Source organism: Ursus americanus, chromosome 31 (genome assembly GCF_024610735.1).
Source record: "Ursus americanus isolate L20-20 chromosome 31, mUrsAme1.1.p, whole genome shotgun sequence".
Taxonomy (NCBI): domain Eukaryota; kingdom Metazoa; phylum Chordata; class Mammalia; order Carnivora; family Ursidae; genus Ursus; species Ursus americanus.
In genome coordinates, this window is record NC_142157.1 from 23,781,695 (window position 1) to 23,803,246 (window position 21,552).

At 44.0% G+C, this 21,552-nt stretch overlaps 1 protein-coding gene across 3 annotated transcripts in view; it reads left to right on the forward strand.

The window, feature by feature from the left end:
• Nucleotides 1–4,016: 4,016 nt before the first annotated feature.
• Nucleotides 4,017–21,552, forward strand: part of DCLRE1C (DNA cross-link repair 1C) — a 34,220-nt gene continuing 16,684 nt past the window's right edge. For 2 of the 3 annotated variants that reach the window (XM_045788002.2, XM_045788010.2), the window contains exons 1-9: nt 4,017–4,190; nt 7,775–7,826; nt 10,108–10,192; nt 13,834–13,893; nt 15,420–15,475; nt 16,044–16,145; nt 16,750–16,822; nt 17,013–17,153; nt 20,318–20,419. In XM_045788002.2, coding sequence (XP_045643958.2) covers nt 4,082–4,190; nt 7,775–7,826; nt 10,108–10,192; nt 13,834–13,893; nt 15,420–15,475; nt 16,044–16,145; nt 16,750–16,822; nt 17,013–17,153; nt 20,318–20,419 — 780 coding nt within the window. In that variant the 5' untranslated portion in view covers nt 4,017–4,081. Of the gene's footprint in view, nt 4,191–7,774; nt 7,827–8,653; nt 8,744–10,107; nt 10,193–13,833; nt 13,894–15,419; nt 15,476–16,043; nt 16,146–16,749; nt 16,823–17,012; nt 17,154–20,317; nt 20,420–21,552 lie in introns of those variants that run through there. The other variant, XM_087857673.1, reaches the window with a different exon arrangement.

The following is a 21,552-nucleotide window of genomic DNA, read 5'->3' on the forward strand; positions in this document are numbered from 1 at the left end:
CCTTGCCTAGCGGCCACATTGAGCCCTTAATTGCACCTGCTGCCTCATGCTTTCTATCCCCCTATCTTCTAGTGTTTCTTCTGTCTACAGCACTTATCACCACTTATTATACTATTTAAATTGCTTCTTTCTTAATTTTATTATCTTCTGCAAGAACATAATTTCCATAAAGACAGAGGTCTTGTTGACCAAATTTCTACAACAGTGCCTACACACAGTAGGTGTCAAAGCAATATATTTTGAATGAATATCTTTTGCCACCATGGCCACGAGGAAGCAGTATAGTATCACGTGTAAGGCATGACCTTGGATTTGAATCTGGTTTCTACTACTTAGCTGTCACATGACTTGTGCAAGTTACTGACCTCACTTTCCTTAACTGTAAAGAAAAAAGTGTACCTATCTGATGGGGTAGTTGTGAGGATGAAATAACAAATATAAACCATTTAGGAGAGCACCTGGAACTATATAAATGATAGACCTGATTTCCACTAGAAAGTACACTCCATTGCCACATAGGTTTTTCTCTGCTTTGCTCGCTGCTGTATCTTTAATGTCTAGAATAGTGTGCGGCACATAGTCGATGGCCAGGGACTATTTGTTGAGTGAATAAATGAATTCACATCATCACATTTTTTGGAGTATTGTGGCAGCTTCCTGAGTGCTGAGTGCTCTTTCAAACTTAAACCCAGTGGCTCGCAAACTTAAGCATCAATCACAGTCGCCTGGAGAGTGTGTTAAAACAGATTGCTGGAGAGTTCTGATTCAGTAAGTCTGGGCTGCAGTAGAGATTTTGCATTTCTAAGAGGTTCCGAAATAATGTTGGTGATACTCTTCCAGGGCCCACACGTTGAGAAACACTGTTCTGATCTCACCTGTCACTCTCTTGTTTCACAACATCGAGGCTTCTTGCTGTCACTCAAGTTAAAGTTTAAACTATTTGGCTTGGTGTATAAGGCCCTCGTGGTCTGGTCCCTTAGCTGGTTTAGGCTTGACTTCCCCTGGTAAGTCCCTATTATTTCATCCCTATTGATCCCAGTGCTTTGGTTAAAAGGAACTATTGGCAGTGTGCAGACTGAATAAAATCTCACTCCAAGGACTTCAGGTGTTTCTGGACCCAGAAGCTGAACTCGAGTTCACCTTCTCTGCTAAGTTTTTCTGATATCCCCTGATTCTCCTTGCAGAATTGAGCTCTTCTGCTTGGTCTCCGCACTGCATCCTGAGCAGACCTCCAATAAAGCACTGTAAAAGTTCTTGCATTTATTTATTTCCACGCATTTCTACTTCTGCCAGACTGTAAGGTCTTGTGCCAAGGCTGATTCCTTTATGTACAACCAGGATCAAGCACAGTGTCTGGCACTTAGTGGATGCCCAGTAGATAATAATAAAAGGTAATATTTATTGAACACTTATCATTTTCTGGGACTTTGGGTAGACTTTAGTTAGTTTTTCTTAGTTGAATAATAACAGTTTAATCAATCAGAGGATTGAGGGTAGGAGGTGTGAAGAAGAGATATGGGTGGTGGAGATGTATATGAAACTAATCCAAAATAAACATACATTGTGATTTTTTCAAAGCCACCTTCTGTTATGTGAGTTAGCCATGCAGTGTCTTCTTAAGTCCTCTACAGAAAGCATATCCTTGCCAATCTTGTTCACTTTGTTCACATTCTCCCATACACTCTCCAAACATTTTGAGAACAAACCCATTGAGCGATAATTGAAATGCAGTAATTGGCACATATTTAACAGCCTATAATTTGATAAATTTTGACATATGCATACACCTGTGAAGTCATCACCACCATCAAGTTAATGAACTTGTTTCCTGTGCCCCCAACCAACTACTGATTTGCTTCCTGTCACTTTAGATCAGTTCACACTTTCCATAATTTTATGTAAGTGGAATCATACAGTACGATCTCAGACTTCCAGCTTCCAGAACTCTGATACAATTAAATTTCTGTTGTGTAAGTCACCCAGTCTGTGGTGCTTGTTACAGCAACCCTAGCACACAGATACACTTTTTAAAAAACATACTTTATCTCATCGTATACTTCCTCCTATGACATTTTGTGTCCTTTATTCTGAAGGAATAGCATAAAATACAGTAAGTTTATAACATAAGTTAATTTAGATTGACAACAGTTTATAAGTGAAGAAAACTATATCCTGTAGTGATTTCCCAACAGACTTATACCTACCTCAATAATGAATTTTTTGGTATTTAACATACACTTGGTAGCAGTTTTCAGTCCTGCTGAGACAGAACACATCAGGGACTTAGAAGTCCGAAGAGCTTAGAATTGCAGAAAGATTCCGAAGTGCGGGATGAGGAAGCAGAGCTTAGCTGATATTGTTGACTACATTTCAGTTTTCTTTACTAGCTGCCACAGGAGGAATTTCTCTTGGGATTCAGTATCCAGAAAATTTGACTTCTCCTGAAAATCTGTTATATTTGTGTCTTGAGGATGTGTGAGGCTAGGAAGGGGCTTCCTCTAAGGAACCAAATAATTGACTCACGTCTTCCAACAGTACGTGCGTATCTGTGGGCTGTGCTTACATCTTCACTGTTTTCTGACCTATCTTTTCTCCCTTATCCTATTTCCCTTTACTCTTTCATACTGTATCCATTGTGGAAAGAAGAGGGGATATATAAGTGGCTCGATAAGCATATGAGTATGATCTTGAGCTGCCTTGCCAGGAGTTTCAAATCCAGTCAGAGGGAGACACACCAGATTCTCCAGATCCCAATCTCACCAGAATTTGTTGTTAGGTATACACACTCTAAGACAAAGCATCTTACACCAAATCAAAGGTGTTAGCAATAGTACACTAGCAGAATGCTCTACTCAAATGAGTGATTATGATGTCTATATAGCTCCCACTCTGCCTCATCTTCCTCCCTTTCTTTTTCTTCACCTTATGAGAAATCTGTATTTGAATAGAACTCTGAGTACCATGGCTGCAGGAAAATGCTGGTGTTCTGTGAGGGTGGCACTCTGATTCTTGAGTCCACTGCTTAAAATTCATCGTCCTTGGATTTCCCCTCCACATTACTTTGTGTCTTTGTGGACGCATTTTTTACCATATTCTGCGAATGTGTTGACTCTAGATGGATTGCAAACCTACCTGAAGGCACATCTTAGTCATCCGTGTAATAACTGCAAGGCTTATTATAGTGGTATGCACAAAGCAACACCTCAAGACTGAGTTGTTTCTGATTATTAATATTGTGGTGTTTAAGGAGACTTGCTAGGAAGGGGTCCAATAAATACCATTCAGTGAGGGACCCCTGGGTGGCCCCGTCTGTTAAGCCTCCGCCTTCGGCTCAGGTCATGATCCTGGGGTCCTGGGATCCAGTCCCACATGGGGCTCCGTGCTTAGCAGGGAGCCTGCTTCTCCCTCTGCCTGCTGCTCCCCTGCTTGTGCTCTCTCTGTCAAATAAATAAATAAAAATCTTTAATAAATAAATGGAAGCGGAAACTAACAGTTATTGAATCTACTATGAGTCACATAAAATTTTTTTTCTCGTACAATCCTCATGGTTCTCTCCTAAGGTAGAAACTGGGAAGAAAAGGAAAAAAGGGAAACTGAGCTCGGCTTTCAGGCTCTCCGTAGACAAGCAGGAGGTGGAACGCAGTCTGATTTCAAAGGAAGCTTTGCATCCCCCTGCGCTTCTTTGCATCCTTGGGTGCAGCACCAGCTACGGGTTTTGTTTCCCTTCGCGATACCGTTCCTGCACACGCACCTGCACTCCGCATCAGAACGCCGCCGGTGTCGAGTCAAGATTTCGGCAGGAGGCACCCTCGTCGGGTCACACCCTAGATCATAACCAGCTGCCCCCAGCCCAGCATCCCGCCACTCGGACAATTAACCACGCGGCTCGCGAGCAGCCGGCTCTGCTCTGTCTTTCCTCGGCACCGCCCCGCCGCCTCACGGCTCCTCTGATTGGACGTGGCTGCGTCCGGCCGGCCAATAGCACGGCGGCGGCAGGTTCCCGGAAGTGGCGGCGCGGCGGGGCCCGACCTCAGCTTCCGCGGGCGGCGTGGGGACCGGTCAGCCGTGCTCTGCCGGCGCTATGAGTTCCTTCATGGGGCAGATGGCCGAGTATCCAACCATCTCCATAGACCGCTTCGACAGGGAGAACCTGAAGGCCCGCGCCTACTTCCTGTCCCACTGCCACAAGGGTGAGTGAGCGCGGCGCGGGCGGCGCGGGCTGCGCGAGTTCTGGCCTCGCCGGGGAGCCGCCCGGGGTGGGGTTAGGGGGGGCTCGAGCGGCGGAATGCAGGCTTCGGGAGGCCGGGGCCGAGTCTAGCAGGTGCACCTTGTCCCAGCCTAGGTTGTCAGCCTCTCTGAGGCTTTATTTCTTCATCCGTACGACGGGACAAAACCGAAACTTGCGCAACCACCCGAGCCAGTTTGACCAGGCGTAACACTTAGGTTCTTTTGGTAGCTCTCCTAGCAGCGAATAGTCAGAGGTCAGCGAGGATTATTACTTCTTCCTTTACATCTTCGCTTCCATGTTATAAAGAAGACGAGTTTCAGATGAAATTTTGCCCTCCCCTCCCCCACCCCCAACATTTATTATCAAGCAAGCGCGTGCGCACACAATCAAACATCCTGTCCGAAAGCTCCATGAACTGCAGGCTCCCGCTCCTTTTAGGTGTTCTGCCCACATCCAGTATAAAAGTTTCGTTTAAGGTGAGGCAGCCAAAATACTAAGATTTCACAGCTGCGCACAGTTAGGGATTAGGCCCTATTGATACGGCCTGGTGGCTAGAGGCTCCAGGTGAGGCTGGAGTGTCTCTAAAAGGGTCTAGCCAGTCTCCAGAGCTGGAGGGGCGCTCAGTCTGCAGCTGTGGGCCATGTGTAACATCTGGTGTGCCCAAGTTACTGCCTTTGGGAAATGCCTCTTTCTTGCTCTAACCTACTATTTTTCTCTCTTTAATGAGGAAAATCTGGACTTCCTCTCTCGATTTGCTAAATAGCACTGTGAGCCTCTTTGAGGGTCTTTCTGCTTATTCTCCAGAATAAGGTTTTTGGTTTTGGGTTTTTTTTTTCATTGTGAATCTAATGCTGGGTGAGAATACCTCTGTTTTGCCTTTTGTCTTGAGCCTCACTGGAGGTTTTTTTTGTTTTTTGGTTTTTTTTTTTTGAAGAGAGAGGGAACACAGGGGGAGTGGGAGAGGAAGAGGCAGGCTCATAGCGGAGGAGCCCGATGTGGGGCTCGATCCGATAACGCTGGGATCACGCCCTGAGCCGAAGGCAGACGCTTAACCGCTGCGCCACCCAGACGCCCCCTCACTGGAGTTTCTGAACTCAAAATGTGCTAGCCTTGATTGAAGCGTGGCGTGGCGGCTTGCCCTTTATGTTTACAAGCAGAGTTTGGAGGAGGAATCCACCTAAAGGAATCTGAAATCGTGATCGTTAGTTTGTACGTTAAGCAAGAAACCGACTCCCTATTATTGAGCAGTTGATAATAACTGTTCCTGTTCTCTAATGACATGTGAGTCTGTTTACTCAACCAGCATATAAACTTACCGAGGGCAAGAACTCAACTTCTGCTTTCAGAAATTTCCCACATTCCTTACTGGTAGTTTTTAACGTTTTTAAGAAACAGATTTCTTTGATGTGCTGTGGACTTAATTGTGCTCCCCCTCACCACCCCTCCCACCCCCAATTCGCATGTTGAAGCTTAAACCCCCTATGTGACTGTATTTGGTGACTGGGTTTTTAGGAGGCAATTAAAATTTAAATGAGCTTATAAGGGCAGGGTCCTAATTGGTTAGGATTGATGGCCTTATAAAAAGAGCAATAGAGATTTCTTTCTCTCCACACACACACACTGAAGAAAGGCCATCTGCAAGCCAGGAGGAGAAATTTCACCAGAAACCAGCCTTTGGCTCCTTGATCTTGGAATTTAGCCTCCAGAACTCTAGGAAATTTTGTGGTTTAAGCCATCCTGTCTGTGGCATTTTGTTATGTCAGCTGAGCCGACTGATGCAGAATATCTGACAAATCTGTGAGCTCTTTGGTAGAAAAAATCACATAAATGCATTAACATCACATTTCGGTAGAACATCTCATCCCATGGCCCACTCAGTCGTGTTCATGGACCATCTGGAACCCGGTGCTATGCTCACGACAGGTTTTGCTAAGCATCAGTAAGGCCTGGAGGACAAGAGGGACCCATGGCCTGAGATAGTGGCCCAGGGTTGGAGAAGACCCCTTTAGGGGACAATTTACAATGACTTAATCTGGTCCAAGAAAAGGGAAACGGCCGTGGAAAGAAGACTGTGGGTGCAGTCCTCGCAGCACCAAGTAAAATGGCCCAGGTTCTCGTGCCTGGCAGTCTTGGAGGGGGCTGGGCTCGTCCTGATTAAAGCAGCTAGAGTGCTGCCTGCTGATTTAGTTCAGGAGTATGGAACCGAGTCCTGATTCAGTCTCTTTTTTGCCATGGCACAAATTCTTTGGAAATCCCAACTGAAAGTTCTGCCCTGGGATGCCCCCATAGGCCCTAAAAGCCTGGACCAGGAGTGCTCTGAGGAGATTCACCGTCGGAGGGGGCAGGCACATGTCTGGTCAAGGTTTTCCTTGGGGGGGTGGGGCGACTGCGTTGTTTTCTCTGGAGTTAAGGATCACCACGGGCAAGTTGAGGGCGTGTGTGTGTGTGTGTGTGTGTGTGTGTGTGTTAATTTGAATAATTAGGATTGGTTTGATTCACCTAAACTGAGGAGGTGTGGTTATTGCTATCTAGTCCTTCCCATGCTGGAGATTCAGAATGCATTAGGATGCACCATACGTTTAAAGGCCATCTTTCTATATCCGTTACTTTGGAGGGCTGCGAAGTGGGCCTGTGTAGATAGAAATACCGCAGTCACAGCAGGCTGAGAAGAGAATGAAACTCTTCTTATGCCGGCCTACGCCTGAACTAGTTCCAGATGGACTAACTCACATGCCTGGAACTGAATGGGTCACAGAGAGCGGGGCATGAAGGATGGTTGGATTAAAATGAAAGAAGAACGTAAAGGAAAGTGCTGGAAACAGTTCTGAAATGAGGGTCTGGTACTCATTCTTCTGTGGCTACTCAGAGCAATTTAGACCCTGTCCTAAGATGGAAGGGATCATTCTCCTTTTAAATGATGGCCGGAGATGGTCAGCTTTTGGTGGTTCCTGTCCTGTTTTCAGATGCATTTGTCACCTGTGGAAGAAAGAGCCAGTAGCCCACACGAATCAGTTCTCTTATAAACCTCATGGCACCTGGGGGTTCAGTTGGTTGAGCGTCCGACTCTTGGTTTTGGCTCAAGTTGTGATCTCGGGGTCATGGGATCCAGCCCCATGTCGGGCTCTGTGCTCAGTGGGAGCCTCCTTCAGGATTCTCTCCTTCTCCCCCACCCCCTACTCATGCGTGAGCATGCTTGCTCTCTCTCTCAAATAAAATCTTTTTTTTTTTTTTTAAGATTTTATTATTTGACAGAGAGCAAGAAAAGGAATACAAGAAGGGGGAGAGGGAGAAGCAGGCGTCCTGCTGAGCAGGGAGCCCGATGCAGGGCTCGATCCCAGGACTCTGGGATCACGACCTGAGCTGAAGGCAGACGCTTAACGACTGAGACACCCAGGTGCCCCTAAAATAAATCTTTAAAAGAAAAAGTGAACCTCTCATATATTTTCTCATAAAAGGAAGCTTGAAAAGAATAGGCAACTATTTGCTTGGCCTAAGGAATCCTCTCCAAAAAAAATGTGCTTATGATTTTTGATTCTTTTGTTTTAGATCACATGAAAGGATTAAGAGCCCCTACCCTGAAAAGAAGGTTAGAGTGCAGGTAATTTATTTTGCTAATTATTTGTGTGTGTTTTTAAGTAAACGGTTTAATTGAGCTCTGACTTGTACACAGGAAAGTACATGCATCGTAAGGGTTCACAGTCAGATGAACTTTTACAGGTGAGCATGTCTGTGAAGTTTCCTCCCAGATCGAGAAACAGAGTAAGACCAGTGTCCCAGAACAGAGCCCCATTCCTCCTCCTGGTCAGTCCTTATCTCCCAGAGGCCACCTGCATTCTGACTTTTTGTCCTTTAGGTTTGGTTTTGGCTGGTTGTGAACTTTGCATAAGTAGAATCATACCGAATAGACCTGACTCTTTGTTCTCTTTCACTTAACGTTCTGATTATGGGATTCCTCGTGCTGCTGGGAGCAGCAGTAGTGTGTTCGTTTTCCTTTCTCCCTGTGTGTGTTGTTCTGTCGTGAAGATAATCCTATGTTTTTGGATCTTTAAACTACTGCGTTCTTTTCCCGTAGCCTGCTTTTGCCTCAGTGTCAATTCCAGATTCTCAAGATATGTACTGGAAAGGGCCCTGCGGACCCTCTAACTTCTGACCAGTGGATGTCAGTCTTCTCTGCAAAGTGCTGTCACTAGTCTGTGTTCGTGATAAGTGGTAGCCGGTATTCATTGAGTACTTACGTATATGCCAGGCACTGTGGATTGATTAGTTGGACAGTTTCTTTGGGTGCCTGTGATGAGTCAGACATTGTCCTGGACGTGGAGGGTATAATAGTAACAGCACAGATGAAATCCCTGTCTTCTTGGAGCGAACATCCTCTTTAGATCCTCTTGATAATTTTTTGAATAGAAACCATTATTATTTCTATTTTGCAGATGAGGAAACTGAGGAACCAGAGAGGTTTAATTAGTTGCCCAAGGTCACGCAGCCAGTAAGTGGCAGGACCAGGATTTCAACCAGGTCTGTCTCATTTTGGAGCCTGAATATTAGTTATCTATTGCTGCGTAACAGATTACCCCAAAACTTAGTGACTTAAATTACTAATCATATGTTCTCTTTCTCAGTTTCTATGGGTCGGGAGTGCTGACAGGGCACAGTGGGGGTGGCTGGTTCCTGCCTGGCTGGGTGTCCTATGAGGGCTGTGATTATCTGGAGGCCCATTCATTCAGTGTTTGACACCAAGGCTGAGAAAAATCAGGCAGCTGGGGCTTTTGGGCATCTCTCTCGCTAGAAAACTCTTCAGTATGGTAATTGCAAGGTAGCTGAACTTCTTAAATGGAGACTCAGGGCTTAAAAAGTGTATGTCCCAAAGGAGAGCTAGCAGGTAGCCATGTTGCCCAGGAGACATAGCCTCCAAAGTCCTGCGACCTTCCTTCATCGCGTTCTGTTGGTTAAGGCAGTTACCAAGACAGGTTGAAGGGGAGGTTAAAATAGACCCCTCCTGTCAGTGGAGGGATTTCTGTATCCATTTTGTAAACAGAGTGTGTATGTTTGTGATATAGATTAGTGTGGCCATCTTTGGAAAATATGGTCTACCACAGACTATATTCTTAACCTCTAACCTTCGCTTTTGAACAAATTCAAAAGCACCCCACCCTTTTCCCTTCTCGAGAGGTAGCTTCATTTGGTGGTATCTTTCCACACATACCTGATCATGTACAAACGTGTGTCTTTAAGAGTGATGGGGACACCCTTTTGAGGAAGTCAGAGGGCACAGTATTTTCTGTCATCTGTTTCTTTCCCATTGTCCCTCTGCATTCTTTTTTTTGTTTTTGTTTTTAAGATTTTATTTTTAAGGGGGGGCTCCTCGGAGGCAGTCTGTTAAGCGGATGGCTCTTGATTTCATCCCAGGTCATGATCCCAGGGTTGCGGGATCGAGCCCCAGGTGGGCTCCATGCTCAGCAGGGAGTCTGCTTCAGATTCTCTTCCTCTCCTTCTGCTCTTCCCCACTCTGCGCGCAAATGTGCGTGTGCTCATTCACTCTCCCCCCTTCTTTCTCTCAAAATAAATAAATAAATCTTTTTTAAAAATTTATTTTTAAGTAATCTCTACACTGAACGTGGGGCTCTGACTTACAACCCCAAGATCCAGAGTCTCACGCTCTACCAACTGAGCCAGCTGGGTGCCCCCCCCCTTTGTGGTTTTGATGGGACCTAGATAGTCACAGGTGGTGGCATGTGGGGACCTGCTCCAACACTGGTTGAGCCAGCTCAGTGTCTGAATGATTTGAGATAACTGACAGATGATGAAATGTATTTTCTGGTCACTCAGATGGCTCGTTCTGGATTGTACTAACACAGCTTTTCTAACTTTCTTCCTTTCAGCTTGAAGGTTTGCTTATACTGTTCACCTGTTACTAAAGAGTTGTTGTTAACTAGCCCGAAGTACAGATTTTGGGAGAAACGAATCGTAAGTTTTATTTTTTGAATGACACTACTTCTTTTTCTCAAGGGGAAATATTTTTCGAGGTTGATGAAACAGTGCATTGGAATTATTCAAAGCCCAGTTCCTCCTACACTATATTTATCCATATTAATTACAGTACTGATGTTTAGTCTTTGTAATTCATCAGTTTAGAAGAGGCCAACATTTTATTGTTGCATATTTGTTTTTCTTGTCCTTCAACGGTTTGATCTAGGGTCTTAGTTTTGTTGGTTTAATCTCATGAACTCTTGCTAAGTTGCATTTTAATACTTCAAAGTGTAAAATGTTTAACCCAATCGATAAATCCTCTTATTTAGGTCATGACATAGTTTAGGGAAAATGAACACATCTAATGGTTACGATAAAGGGATAACAACTAGAATAAAAGTAGAGTGGACAACTCTGAATCTGACAGAATAAAATGGATCTGTCCAATGGAAAGCAGATAGTAAAGGGGAGAAACAAAAGAATGGCACGGAGAATGTAAAGATGCCAGGAAAAGTTCTATTATAACAGTAATTACTAATTAGTTTTCTAACTAATTTTCTAGCTAATGATTTTCTCAGTTTAGGTTAAGGGGAATAAAGAAAGTTCCAACAGTCTTCATCTACAAGAGACTTAGATAAAGCAAAAGGATAATTGCAAGTTGAAATGGAAATAAAAAACAAAAAAAGGAAAAGATGTACTAAACAATTAGAAGCTAAAAATGCCAGAGTGGCTATTTTTATATCATACAAGATAGAATGGAAGGCAAAAGGAGATCTTGTTTCAAAGAGGATGTTATTTACTGTCAGAAGGAACAACGGATCCAGAAGGTATGAACTTAACATGCAGTTGACATAAAGTAATCACTGGCCCCACAGTGCTTGATCAGAGAGTGGGCACCGCTGGGGGATACGGTCAGGGTGCACTGCGTGGATTAGACCGCCAGTCACTGTGGGAGAGTCTGAACAAGTGTCACGGTCTGTTTGAGATTTGCCTGCTGCCAGCTCTCAGCTGTCACATCCTCTTTCCACTTCTGCCCCACATTTGGGCAAGCTGATTGAAAAGCCTGCCCCACCCCCCCACCCCACCGGCACTGACATGAAGTTTGAACCACACAAGCCCAGGCACACCCCCCCCCCCAACCACAACAAAAACCAGGGCCACGCACTGCTACCCTCTCTCGGGCCGTGAAGAGCCACTTCCTCCCAGCTGGGGCACTGCTCTCCTCTCCCCGGAACGTCCCGCAGTGTGGGAAGTACAGTGTTTTCATACCCTGCTGGTGCAGTGTGACACAGTCAGCCTCGACCTCTGACAATAATCGGATGGGGTCCATCCCCACTCCCCAGAGTGACCCAACACCAAGGCTATAACCTCAGCCTCGTATTAGGCCTGAAGTTGCCGTGGGTCTGCCCGGCCAGCAGTCGGGAAGTTGAGCTGAGAAAGAAACAGAGAGGGGCAGAGATGGTCTGGAACCCACAAGGACAACCTGGAACCCCCGTCTGTCTCTCACTCCTCCCAACCTGGGTAGTGCTGCAGCTCCCCGTTGCCACTGAGTTCCACACTCCTGGGCAAGGCCTTCGAGAAGCTGGAGGGGATACGCAGCCGAAGGTGGGGTTGCTGCGGTCCTGCCCCGTCTGCAAGCTGAGCCAGCAGGTCAACGTCCTGCGCTGTTAGAATTTCCAGCACCCTTCAGCGCATTAAGAAAGGGCTGGTGGTTGACTTTGGCCTTCCAGATCTCACATAGGTGTTTCTTGTGGCCAGTGCCCACCTGGAGGTGTACGTGGAAGGGACTCGTAGGACAGTTCCGGCTCAGCTAAGCTGGTGGAGTACGAGGCCACCTCACAATCTCAGGGAGACCAGGCAGCTCAGCAGTTGTAGCTGGGGCACTCCCCACACCCCTCTCAGAAACCAAAAGAGGAAGGAGGCAGGAAATAAGAGAGAGATTGGAAGGGCATAATTAATAAATGTGAACTAGAAGCAATCCGAGGCACCCAAAGGGAAAACAAGATCTTTGGTAGACATGGAACATTTACAACAATTGACCACGTACTGCGCCACAAAAGAAGTAGGAAATGCTAGTGATCTGTCTAGGACAGATGGTTTTGAGGACGATGCAATGATGCTGAGTCACAAAGGAAAGGAGAGCTCCGGTCACCCCATACATACAGGAACTAAATGCATATAATAAGCAGCCATTAGGTTAGAGAGGAAATTGTGAAGAAAAACGTGTAATACTTAGAACGGAGGGACAGTGAGAACACATGTCCAAATGCGTGTGACGCGGCTAAATTAGCGCTTGAGGGGAAATTGAGACCGTTAAGCACATTTGTTAGAAAACAAAGACCAGAATTACGGGGAATGAGTCTTCAAATCAATAAGAAGGAAAAGGAGCAACAAAGCACATCTAAGGGTATGTGAAAGAAGGAAATAATAAAGGTCGAAGGACAAGTTAGTGATACAGAGACCGGCGGGTCACAGAAAATGGAAGATGAACAAAAGTAAAAGCTCATCTTCAGAGGAACAGAGCTAGATTTCTGCAAAGATTAAAAAAAGAAGATGCATATAAAAATACAGAGTGATGAAAGGAAAGTAGCTATGAATAGCAGCAATGCATTTTTTGAAAATTAATGATCATATATTTGATATTTTAGGCGAAGTGGGTAAATACCTGGATAAGTAGGAAAATACCAGATTGAGGCAAGAAAAGTGGAAAACTTGAATAAGTAAACATTGAAGAAATTAAAGCAACTTAAAGATCTCTTTTTCAATAAAGCCCCAGATCCAGATGGTTTTATAGGTGCATTTTACCAAATGTTCAAAGGACAAATAACCCCCGTACTGGATGAGTTTTTATGGGATATGGTAAAGAGAGAAGCCACTCAACCTTGTTGGCAGAATCGATAACGATAGTGCAAGGAAGAGAACAGCCATTTCACGTACGAGCACGCGAACATCCTGATTAGGGTACTAGCTCACCGAAGCTCACAGTAGTAAAAAAGTGCATGGTGAATACAGTACGTGTTTGTTCCAGAATGTGAGGATTTTTTTTTTTTTTTAAAGATTTTATGTGTTAGAGAGTATGAGCTGGGGCTGGGGGGTGGGGGAGAAGCAGACTTCCCACCTAGTGGGGAGCTGGACTCAATCCCAGGATCCTGAGGTCATGACCTGAGCTGAAGGCAGACGCTTAACAGTTTGCTGTGGCCCGAACCTGTGAACTAGGCCAGGGCCTGGGGATGGATCCAGGCTGCGCCCCTGCAGCAGGAAACCTAAGCCGAATAGCACAAGAGCACATGCCAAGTGTTTCCCAGACTCGAGTTCAGACGGGGGAGGGAGTGGGAGCTCGGGGATGGGCAGTTGAAGGGGAAAAAATTGCATGCATGGAAATAGGACTGCCGAGTCAAAGCGTAGGTGAGTTTAGAAGGCATTTAATGCACGTCGCCACGTCAGCCACGGGAAAGGCTCTACTGTAGCTCAGTCCTGTCCTCAAGCTGCTAAAACGTTTAGTATCACAAATCGGAAATTATTACTCAGAGTCTCAGTAACTTCTAAGTCCTTTTTCTGTGTTTGAGATGGCAAAGGCATGTAAGTCCATGAAAAACGGTGAAAACAGTATGATGTACATATGGTCTCTTTTTTAATAGATATCCATTGAAATTGAAACTCCTACCCAGATACCTTTAGTCGATGAAGTGTCAGGCGAGGTAAGTAAATATTAAATGTAATTTTAAAAAATTATTATGTAATAATATGATTGTTTTTCTGTGTGATTTTGAATGCTCATCTTACTATAAATGAAAGTTATAGTAATTGGGTGAATTTTGTAGGGGAAAAAATATTTGTGTTGTATTTCTCTTCTACATGCAAAGGTAGACTTTGACTTCTGTGTGAATTGCTCCTTTTTAGCATATTAAATGCTAATAATGAGAATTCCAGTTGATATTACTACGTGATGTCATTGTCACATTTATTACGTTTATATAATATTCAGGATATAATTTGGTGCTTAGTGCTTTTGTAGCAAGTTTATATATTTGTGATTTTCTCTTTTTCTGAATCATTTTTTACTTAAACAGTATCCAAGTGGATCCAATATATTTTTTGTCCTTAAATTTAGAAGCGGGTACTTTTGTGAATATATTGTTTAATAATATGATTATGGACCTACCTTTTCTTTATTTTTTTACCTCAAATTCTTCCTAGGGCCAGGAAGTATTTTCCTACTTTATGGTAAATCTAGTTAATATTAGTTCCATGGCCTGGTTATAACCTGCTCTGTGGACGCGTCGTCTACCCGGGATCAGGCAGGGGCTGACTTTTCACATCTCCTCTCTGGAGAAGATCAGGCATGTGAAGTGTAGCCCTCATCGAGTTGTTCACCAAGGGGGACTGCAGGGCAGGTGAGGGTGGGTTAAAAAGGACGGGGAAAAAGGATAGCCTGAAGGTTCCTAAGTGCTGTCCTGACCTCACTTAGCTAACACTAGACTCCTCCGATTGCCTCACTGCCTTGCCACCTATGTTGGTGAAAGGCTTTGTCAAAACTGGGCACAGACAGCAGGCAGCTCCCGTTGACCAGAGTCTGGCTGTCCCACTCTGGTCCTTTATTTATTCTCATGCGCTCTGGCTCCGTGTGTTGTGTCTCCAGCGCTAACCACAGGACCCTTGCTCTAATGGGGCCATTGGAATGAATGACGTTAGACTTCTGGGAGGAATTGCCATTATCAGGTAGCGAGCTGGTGTGTCCAGAGCTCTGCCCTAAGAGGACAGTACTCTGTAGAATAGTGACTTGGGGCCAGGTGACATCAGGCTTTTTTTTTTTTCCTTTTCTTACTGATTTCCTCTCTTGCTGTGGCCCAAATAACATTCCATTGTATGGATAGACCACATCTTGTTCATTTGCTCGTCAATCGATCCACGTCTAGGCTGTTTGTACTCGTTGGCTAGTGTGAACAATGCCGTTGTGAACATTCACATCCAGGGTTTCGTGTGGATGTCCATTTTCATTTCTCTTGTGTGTGTAGCTCGGTGTGGAATTGCTGGGTTATACTGTCACTGTGTTTAACGGTCGTTCAGTGGGTGAGGATTCCACTTGTCTCCAGGATTTGGCGCGTGAGGAAATGAGAAAAGGCATACCACATTCTGGAGAAGTACTTGGATTTGTTCTATTAAGGAGAGCTGGGTCCTGACGATAACTTCTATTATTATTATCTTTTCTTTATTTTCTTTTTAGAAGGAAGAGATTGTTGTGACTCTCCTACCAGCTGGTCATTGTCCAGGATCAGTTATGTAAGGGGGCTCATCTATTTTGCCGTTTCATTATGCATAGATATGTATTGTATTTGTAGAAGTATGTTTTTAGGGTCTAGAAAATAATATGTGTAAGGAGATTATTTCTTTAATATGTAGATGGCAATTTCTTTCATCTTTGTTTCCAAATTGAACTTGGGGGACTGAGGGGAAGATCAAGTTTGAAATGTGGCTTTCTTACAATGGAAGTCTTCAATGGCCATTTCTCCATTGGCTTTGCATTTTCCTCTCCCATGGATTTTTCTCTCCAGGAGCAGGAATGATCTCATGTAGTTGAGATCGCTAACACATTTCAGGGACATCTATTGCAAAGGCAGCAGTATATTCCATTATGTTATTTTTTTCTCCTCCCTCCCCCCCCCCCCCCCCCGTGGGAAGAGGTGGCAGCTAAGTGCCTGGTCTGGGTTAGAGCTATTAAAATCCCATTAATACTGTATCGTAGGTCGCTATGTTTGTTAGGAAATGTGTGCTATGGATTTAGTGTATATTTGCTTTGTTAGGATGTTGTATGAGACTTAGAAGTCACCAAGATATATCTCCTTCTCAGGTTTTTATTTCAGGGCAATAATGGAACGGTCTTGTACACGGGAGACTTCAGATTGGCAAAGGGAGAAGCCACCAGAATGGAGCTTCTGCACTCTGGGGGCAGGTATGTAATTCCTTTTTTTTTTTTTTTTGGGAGAGCAGGCACACGAGCAGGGGGAGGGGCAGAGGGAGAGAAAGAGAGAATCCCAAGTCGACTTCACACCCAGCACAGAGCTCGACCCGGGGCTCCATCTCATGACCCTGAGATCATGACCTGAGCAGAAATCAGAAGTCAGATGCTTAACTGATTGAGCCCCCACCCCAAGGTGTCCCAGACTTCACATAATTCTTGAATGGAGGACTGAATCATCTACAAAGTTTTACTGATCCTTTCCCCCCAAATATAAGCCTTTGTTTCAACTAGAAATCGAAGTTTATTATATTTGTGATAGTAAAGCAAAATTTTCTCCTTGAAATGGGGTGATGGTAACGTTCTGTATGTTGATTGGGGCAATAGTTATGTGAACTTGTCAAAACTCACCGAATCATGTTTACAAAATCTGTGTAATTTATTGTGTGGAAATCATTTCCCAACAAAGTTGATTTAACAAAAAAATTCCAAATTCAACGGAACACCGTCTAAAATTACTGAGAATTTAAACTTTACATATATTTTATTTCACATTAGATGGTTAACACCAATTATTGTTGTTGTGTTTTTTTTCCAGAGTGAAAGACATCCAAAGTGTATACTTAGATACTACTTTCTGTGATCCAAAATTTTATCAAATTCCTAGTCGAGTAAGTCTCCCCAGAGAAGCAGGGGTGGTAACCGGGGTGTGGCTGTATTTCTAGTAGGAAGTTTCTGGAATAACATGTCAGATCATAATCGCCCCATAATTAATTGGCATTAATACCTGTGACTGTTGGGAGTGGAAGGGGTGAGTGATGTTCTTAAAAGTGTTAAATGCCTTTTAAAACTCCTGCCCAGGAGGAGTGTCTGAGTGGAGTAGTAGAGCTGGTTCGAAGCTGGATCACTCGGAGTCCATACCATGTCGTGTGGCTGAACTGCAAAGCAGCTTACGGGTATGAGTACCTATTCACCAACCTTAGTGAAGAATTTGGAGTCCAGGTATGGTGATGGCTCTTTCTTTTCTGTTGCTCCTTCCAGCCTCTCCTTTCCTCCCCCTCCCCCAAAAACCTACCGCAGTAGAAGAGGGAAGCAACCTATGAAAGGGCATGTATTGGGGGCCTGGGTGGCTCAGTTGTTAAGCGCCTGCCCTCCCCTCAGATCATGATCCCAGGGTCCTGGGATCGAGCCCTGCATTGGGCTCCTTGCTCAGTCCAGGGGAGCCTGCCTCCTCTTCTCCCTCTGCCTCTCCCCCTACTTGTGCACTCTTTCTCTCTCTCTCTCTCTCTGGTCAAATAAATAAATGAAATCTTTAAAAAACAAAACAAAAACCAAACAAAACCACAAAGGACGAGTGGCCCGGGTTGGCAGCCCCTGTGGAGTGAGAGGTCATCTCTTTTTATTCATGTGCTCTCGGGGGGAGCCAAGTGCAGCCCCGTGGCTGAGAAGAGCCCTTTGACGAAATGTCCTGTAGATGACGTTTTTTTCCAGAACTGTGGGTCATGAAACAAATGTAGTGATCTGAGTATATTGCTTCCAGTCCGAGTAATGATGGTTTTGTGAGCGTTTACGTAGAAAATCAGACACGTGCCTTTACATAACGTGTGTGTGAGCGCGTGTGCTGGGTTCCCCTGGGAAACCTATTTCTTACTGTGGGTCCTGGTCCAGGTGTGTGAAAACCACTGTCCTAGAGCACCGAAGCTTCTGGATGGATCGGCTTATATCAGGCTGGGAGGGAGTTGGGTTTCACCTGTCCCTTCCTCGTGGCTCGTGCTGGGCTCTCAGACGGAGCCGCCGAGCCCGTGGCTCCTGTCTTGTCCCAACAGAAGATGGGAGTTCTGGGAATGACCCTGAATAAAACAAAGTGCTGGAGCGGGTTGGACGTTTAAGTTCCGCTCTGTTTTGTACCTTCTCACATAGACCCCCAGCCAACAAACTTGTGCCAAGAACTTACTTCTACACAGTGTCATTCCGTAAAATAAAAACGATGTAGCTTTTCTGCATTTGAAATTTTAAAAAAATTCTTCCCTCCCTCCCTTCGTAAGTCTCCCTCTGTCCTCCTTTCCTTAATTTTTTCCTCCCTTTAGGTCCCTCTGCTGAAATACATTGGTATAAAGTTGTGAATTCTCCATTTTGAGAAGGATTTGCTTTCATTCTTAGCTTTTCATTCCTGTTTTTTGGCGTTAAATTGCCTTTTAAAAATCACAGTGTATTATAATAGGTCGTGTACGCGTGCGCACGCGCGCACACACACACACACACACACACACACACACACTGATCTCTATTATCTGCTTTTTTTTTAACCTGTCCTCTCTTGATGAAATACAAAGGTAGCAGCCACTTATCAGTCCCAAATTTGTGTTTACCGTAAATGTTCGTGTGTGTGAAATCTAGGAAGGCCTTGCAGGAAGGAACCGTGGGCTGAGGAGGGGTGTAGATGGGGGAGAGCAGCCTTGGGTGGTGACCCGGTGACCTCAGAGTCGTCCTGGCGTGAGCCCTCTCTCAGGCCCCTGAATCCCTTCTAGGGGATAGAAACAATTTCAGATCAGGAATTTAAAAAGGGACAGCAGGGAGGTTTTTTGGCTAAGGGACCTCAGAGATGATCTCTGGCAACTTTTTCAGGCTTCTTTATTTTTTTGAGGATAAAAAAGTTTCTCTAGGTCGGTACACCTCAAAATTTACCCCTTTTTATCTCCTTAGAGAGTCCAGAAAAGCAAATTTGTTGTTACTTGGTAGTTGTTAGTAAACAGGGAGTGAGCGGAATAGGCCACAGGGTAAGTAAGCAGTTATGCTGGATTCTTTTTATGCTTGTCTTGGTATTAATTACCCCAGCGATTTGACATTATTCTAATCTGTTGTTAATCAGATTTCAAAATGAGAATACTACTTATTTGTGCCATTTCATAGTCCTAATATCAATTTACATACATGTTACTTACTTTAAAAGAGAGTATTTTTTAAAACTGACACATTGGTTTAACAATTTAAAATGTATTAGCCTTAAAATTCTAAAGGTGGCTAAGGTTTCTTTTTGTTTTTGTTTTTTTTTTTTGTTTTTCTGCATCTGCTCTCCCCCTTTTAATCCTGTAAAGGGGTGTGTGGTAAGGGGGGAATCTGGGTCTCTGCTTCCTACTCCAGCTGTGTCCCCCTGAAACTGCCCTGCTTCCATGGCATGTTGGGGGTGTGTCGTCCCAAGTCAGTGATTCTTGATTGCTGACATATTTAGAGTAAAACTTGACACATAGTAGGTGTACAATAAATAGGAGTTGAATGACTTGATGGATTGAAGGACAGTTGAGTTGACTCTTGAACAACACGGGTTTGAACTACACAGGTCCATTCATGCGTGGATTTTCTTCGATAGACACGGTATTGTATCACACACAGTACTGTGTGGTGACAGATGGTGGCTACACCTGTGAGCACAGCATAACCCACAGTTACAGGCTCGTCCAGTCACTAAGTTGTACACCTGAAACTAACGTAACATTGTGGGTCAGCTGTACCTCAATAAAAAAAAAATACAGTGCAGTACTCCCAAGTGTATTTTCTGTTATGATTTTCTGAATAACATTTTCTTTTCTTTAGCTTGCTCTGTTGTAGGAATACAGTGTGTGATACATACACAGAATATGTGTTAGTTGACTGTTGATGGTATCAGTAAGCCTTCTGATCAACGGTAGGCTATTAGCGGGAGTAGAAAGTTACGGGGATTTTTGATTGTGGGAGTTGGTGTCCCAACCCCTGTGTTGTTCAGGGTCAGCTGTATTAGTGTGATTCAAGGAAATCCACCGAGTCTCCGGAATGTTTTATTACCACCACCAGTAGGCACTAATGCTGACTGGTGGGAATATGATCTTCGTCCTTTGCCGGTTGATATCCTGGCAGAATACCAGTGTGCACTGAAATAGCCAAAAACTAGGGGTGTTTTGTTTTGTTTTGAAGATTTTATTTATTTGAGTGGGGGGCCGGGGATTGGCAAGCGGACTCGGTGCTGAACTGGGAGCCCTGCACGGGGCTTGATCCCAGCCACCCCACCCAAAACTAAGTTTTAAGAAAGAAGAAAGTGCACTAACTGGATGATTTGCTCGGCATAATTACCCTTGAACAGTTCATAGGAAATACAATTCAAAGAATATGCTTATATGTGTTATTTTATTCAGATTCATGTGGACAAACTAGACATGTTTAGAAACATGCCGGACATTCTTCATCATCTCACAACAGACCGCAGCACTCAGATCCATGCCTGTCGCCATCCGAAGGTACGGAGTAAATTGTTTTTCTTGTGGGAGTGATGTATTACCCCAGGCCACGCAGCTGGACGTTACTGTGTTCCATTGCCATAGACGGCGTGGTAGGAAACAGAGACCCTCTTTGTTTTTTAGTGAAATAAATCCATACGCATTGGATACATGTTTATTTGTAGTGAATTACACAATGAGTGATGTATTTATAAAGAAATTAGCTATATATTAGAGCTTATAACTTAAGAAAACACAATCCATTGTTATTTATATTTGAGACTCATGACCTGTGTACACGTGTATAAACTATTTTTCTTCTCATTTGAGTTAAATACTTAGATCTAACTTTACTTCACACTTTGAAATGGTTTTATATATCGCTGGTCCAGTCTCAGATGAGCGTTTTTAGTGTCTTTGCAACTCATTTGTAATTCATTTTCGAGTGCCAGCATAGAACTCCCTTCACTTAATAAGTACCCTTCTGTTATTAAAGGTCAGGTATTAAATTTTGCATTTGCCCTTAACATTTTTTTTCCCTCTCAATTTATATAGTCATTCAATGTCACTAATACTAAATTGTGATCTTCAGAGGTGGGGGTTTGCATGATCATGAGTTTCCTCTAAATTTTAAAATATCTGAGCATTCAAATGCTGAGTAATTTTTATTTTTAAACATTGTATTTACATATTAACTCACTGTGATAGTAATATTGGCTCCATTGCTAAAAACCTAAAGTAGACTTGCTCAGCCCTGAAGTAAAGCATAATTAAAAAAAAAAAAAAGAATTCTCATGTGTAGCATGGAATATTCTACTTCAGACCACTGTAGGAGAACCACAAGGTAAGAAATTATTTTGGTGATTGGTAAGCTGCCTATCAAAACCCGAGCCGTGAATTTATTTCACCCTTTTGTGTGTCTGTGCACAGACACACATCCTCACCGAATTCGCAGATGGATCGACATCACTTAGAGAATAGCAACTGTTTTGTCCCTTTTTTGTTGGACTTGTAGCCTTTGGTCCGCACAAGCCCCGTAAATCTTTTAATTGGCAGACTTCTCTGCTCTGAGTTTTCTTACATCCCACAAGGTAGCTGCATTTGTAACTGTCACTCCTGTCACGTCCCACATGGCTACTTGCCTTGGGACACTC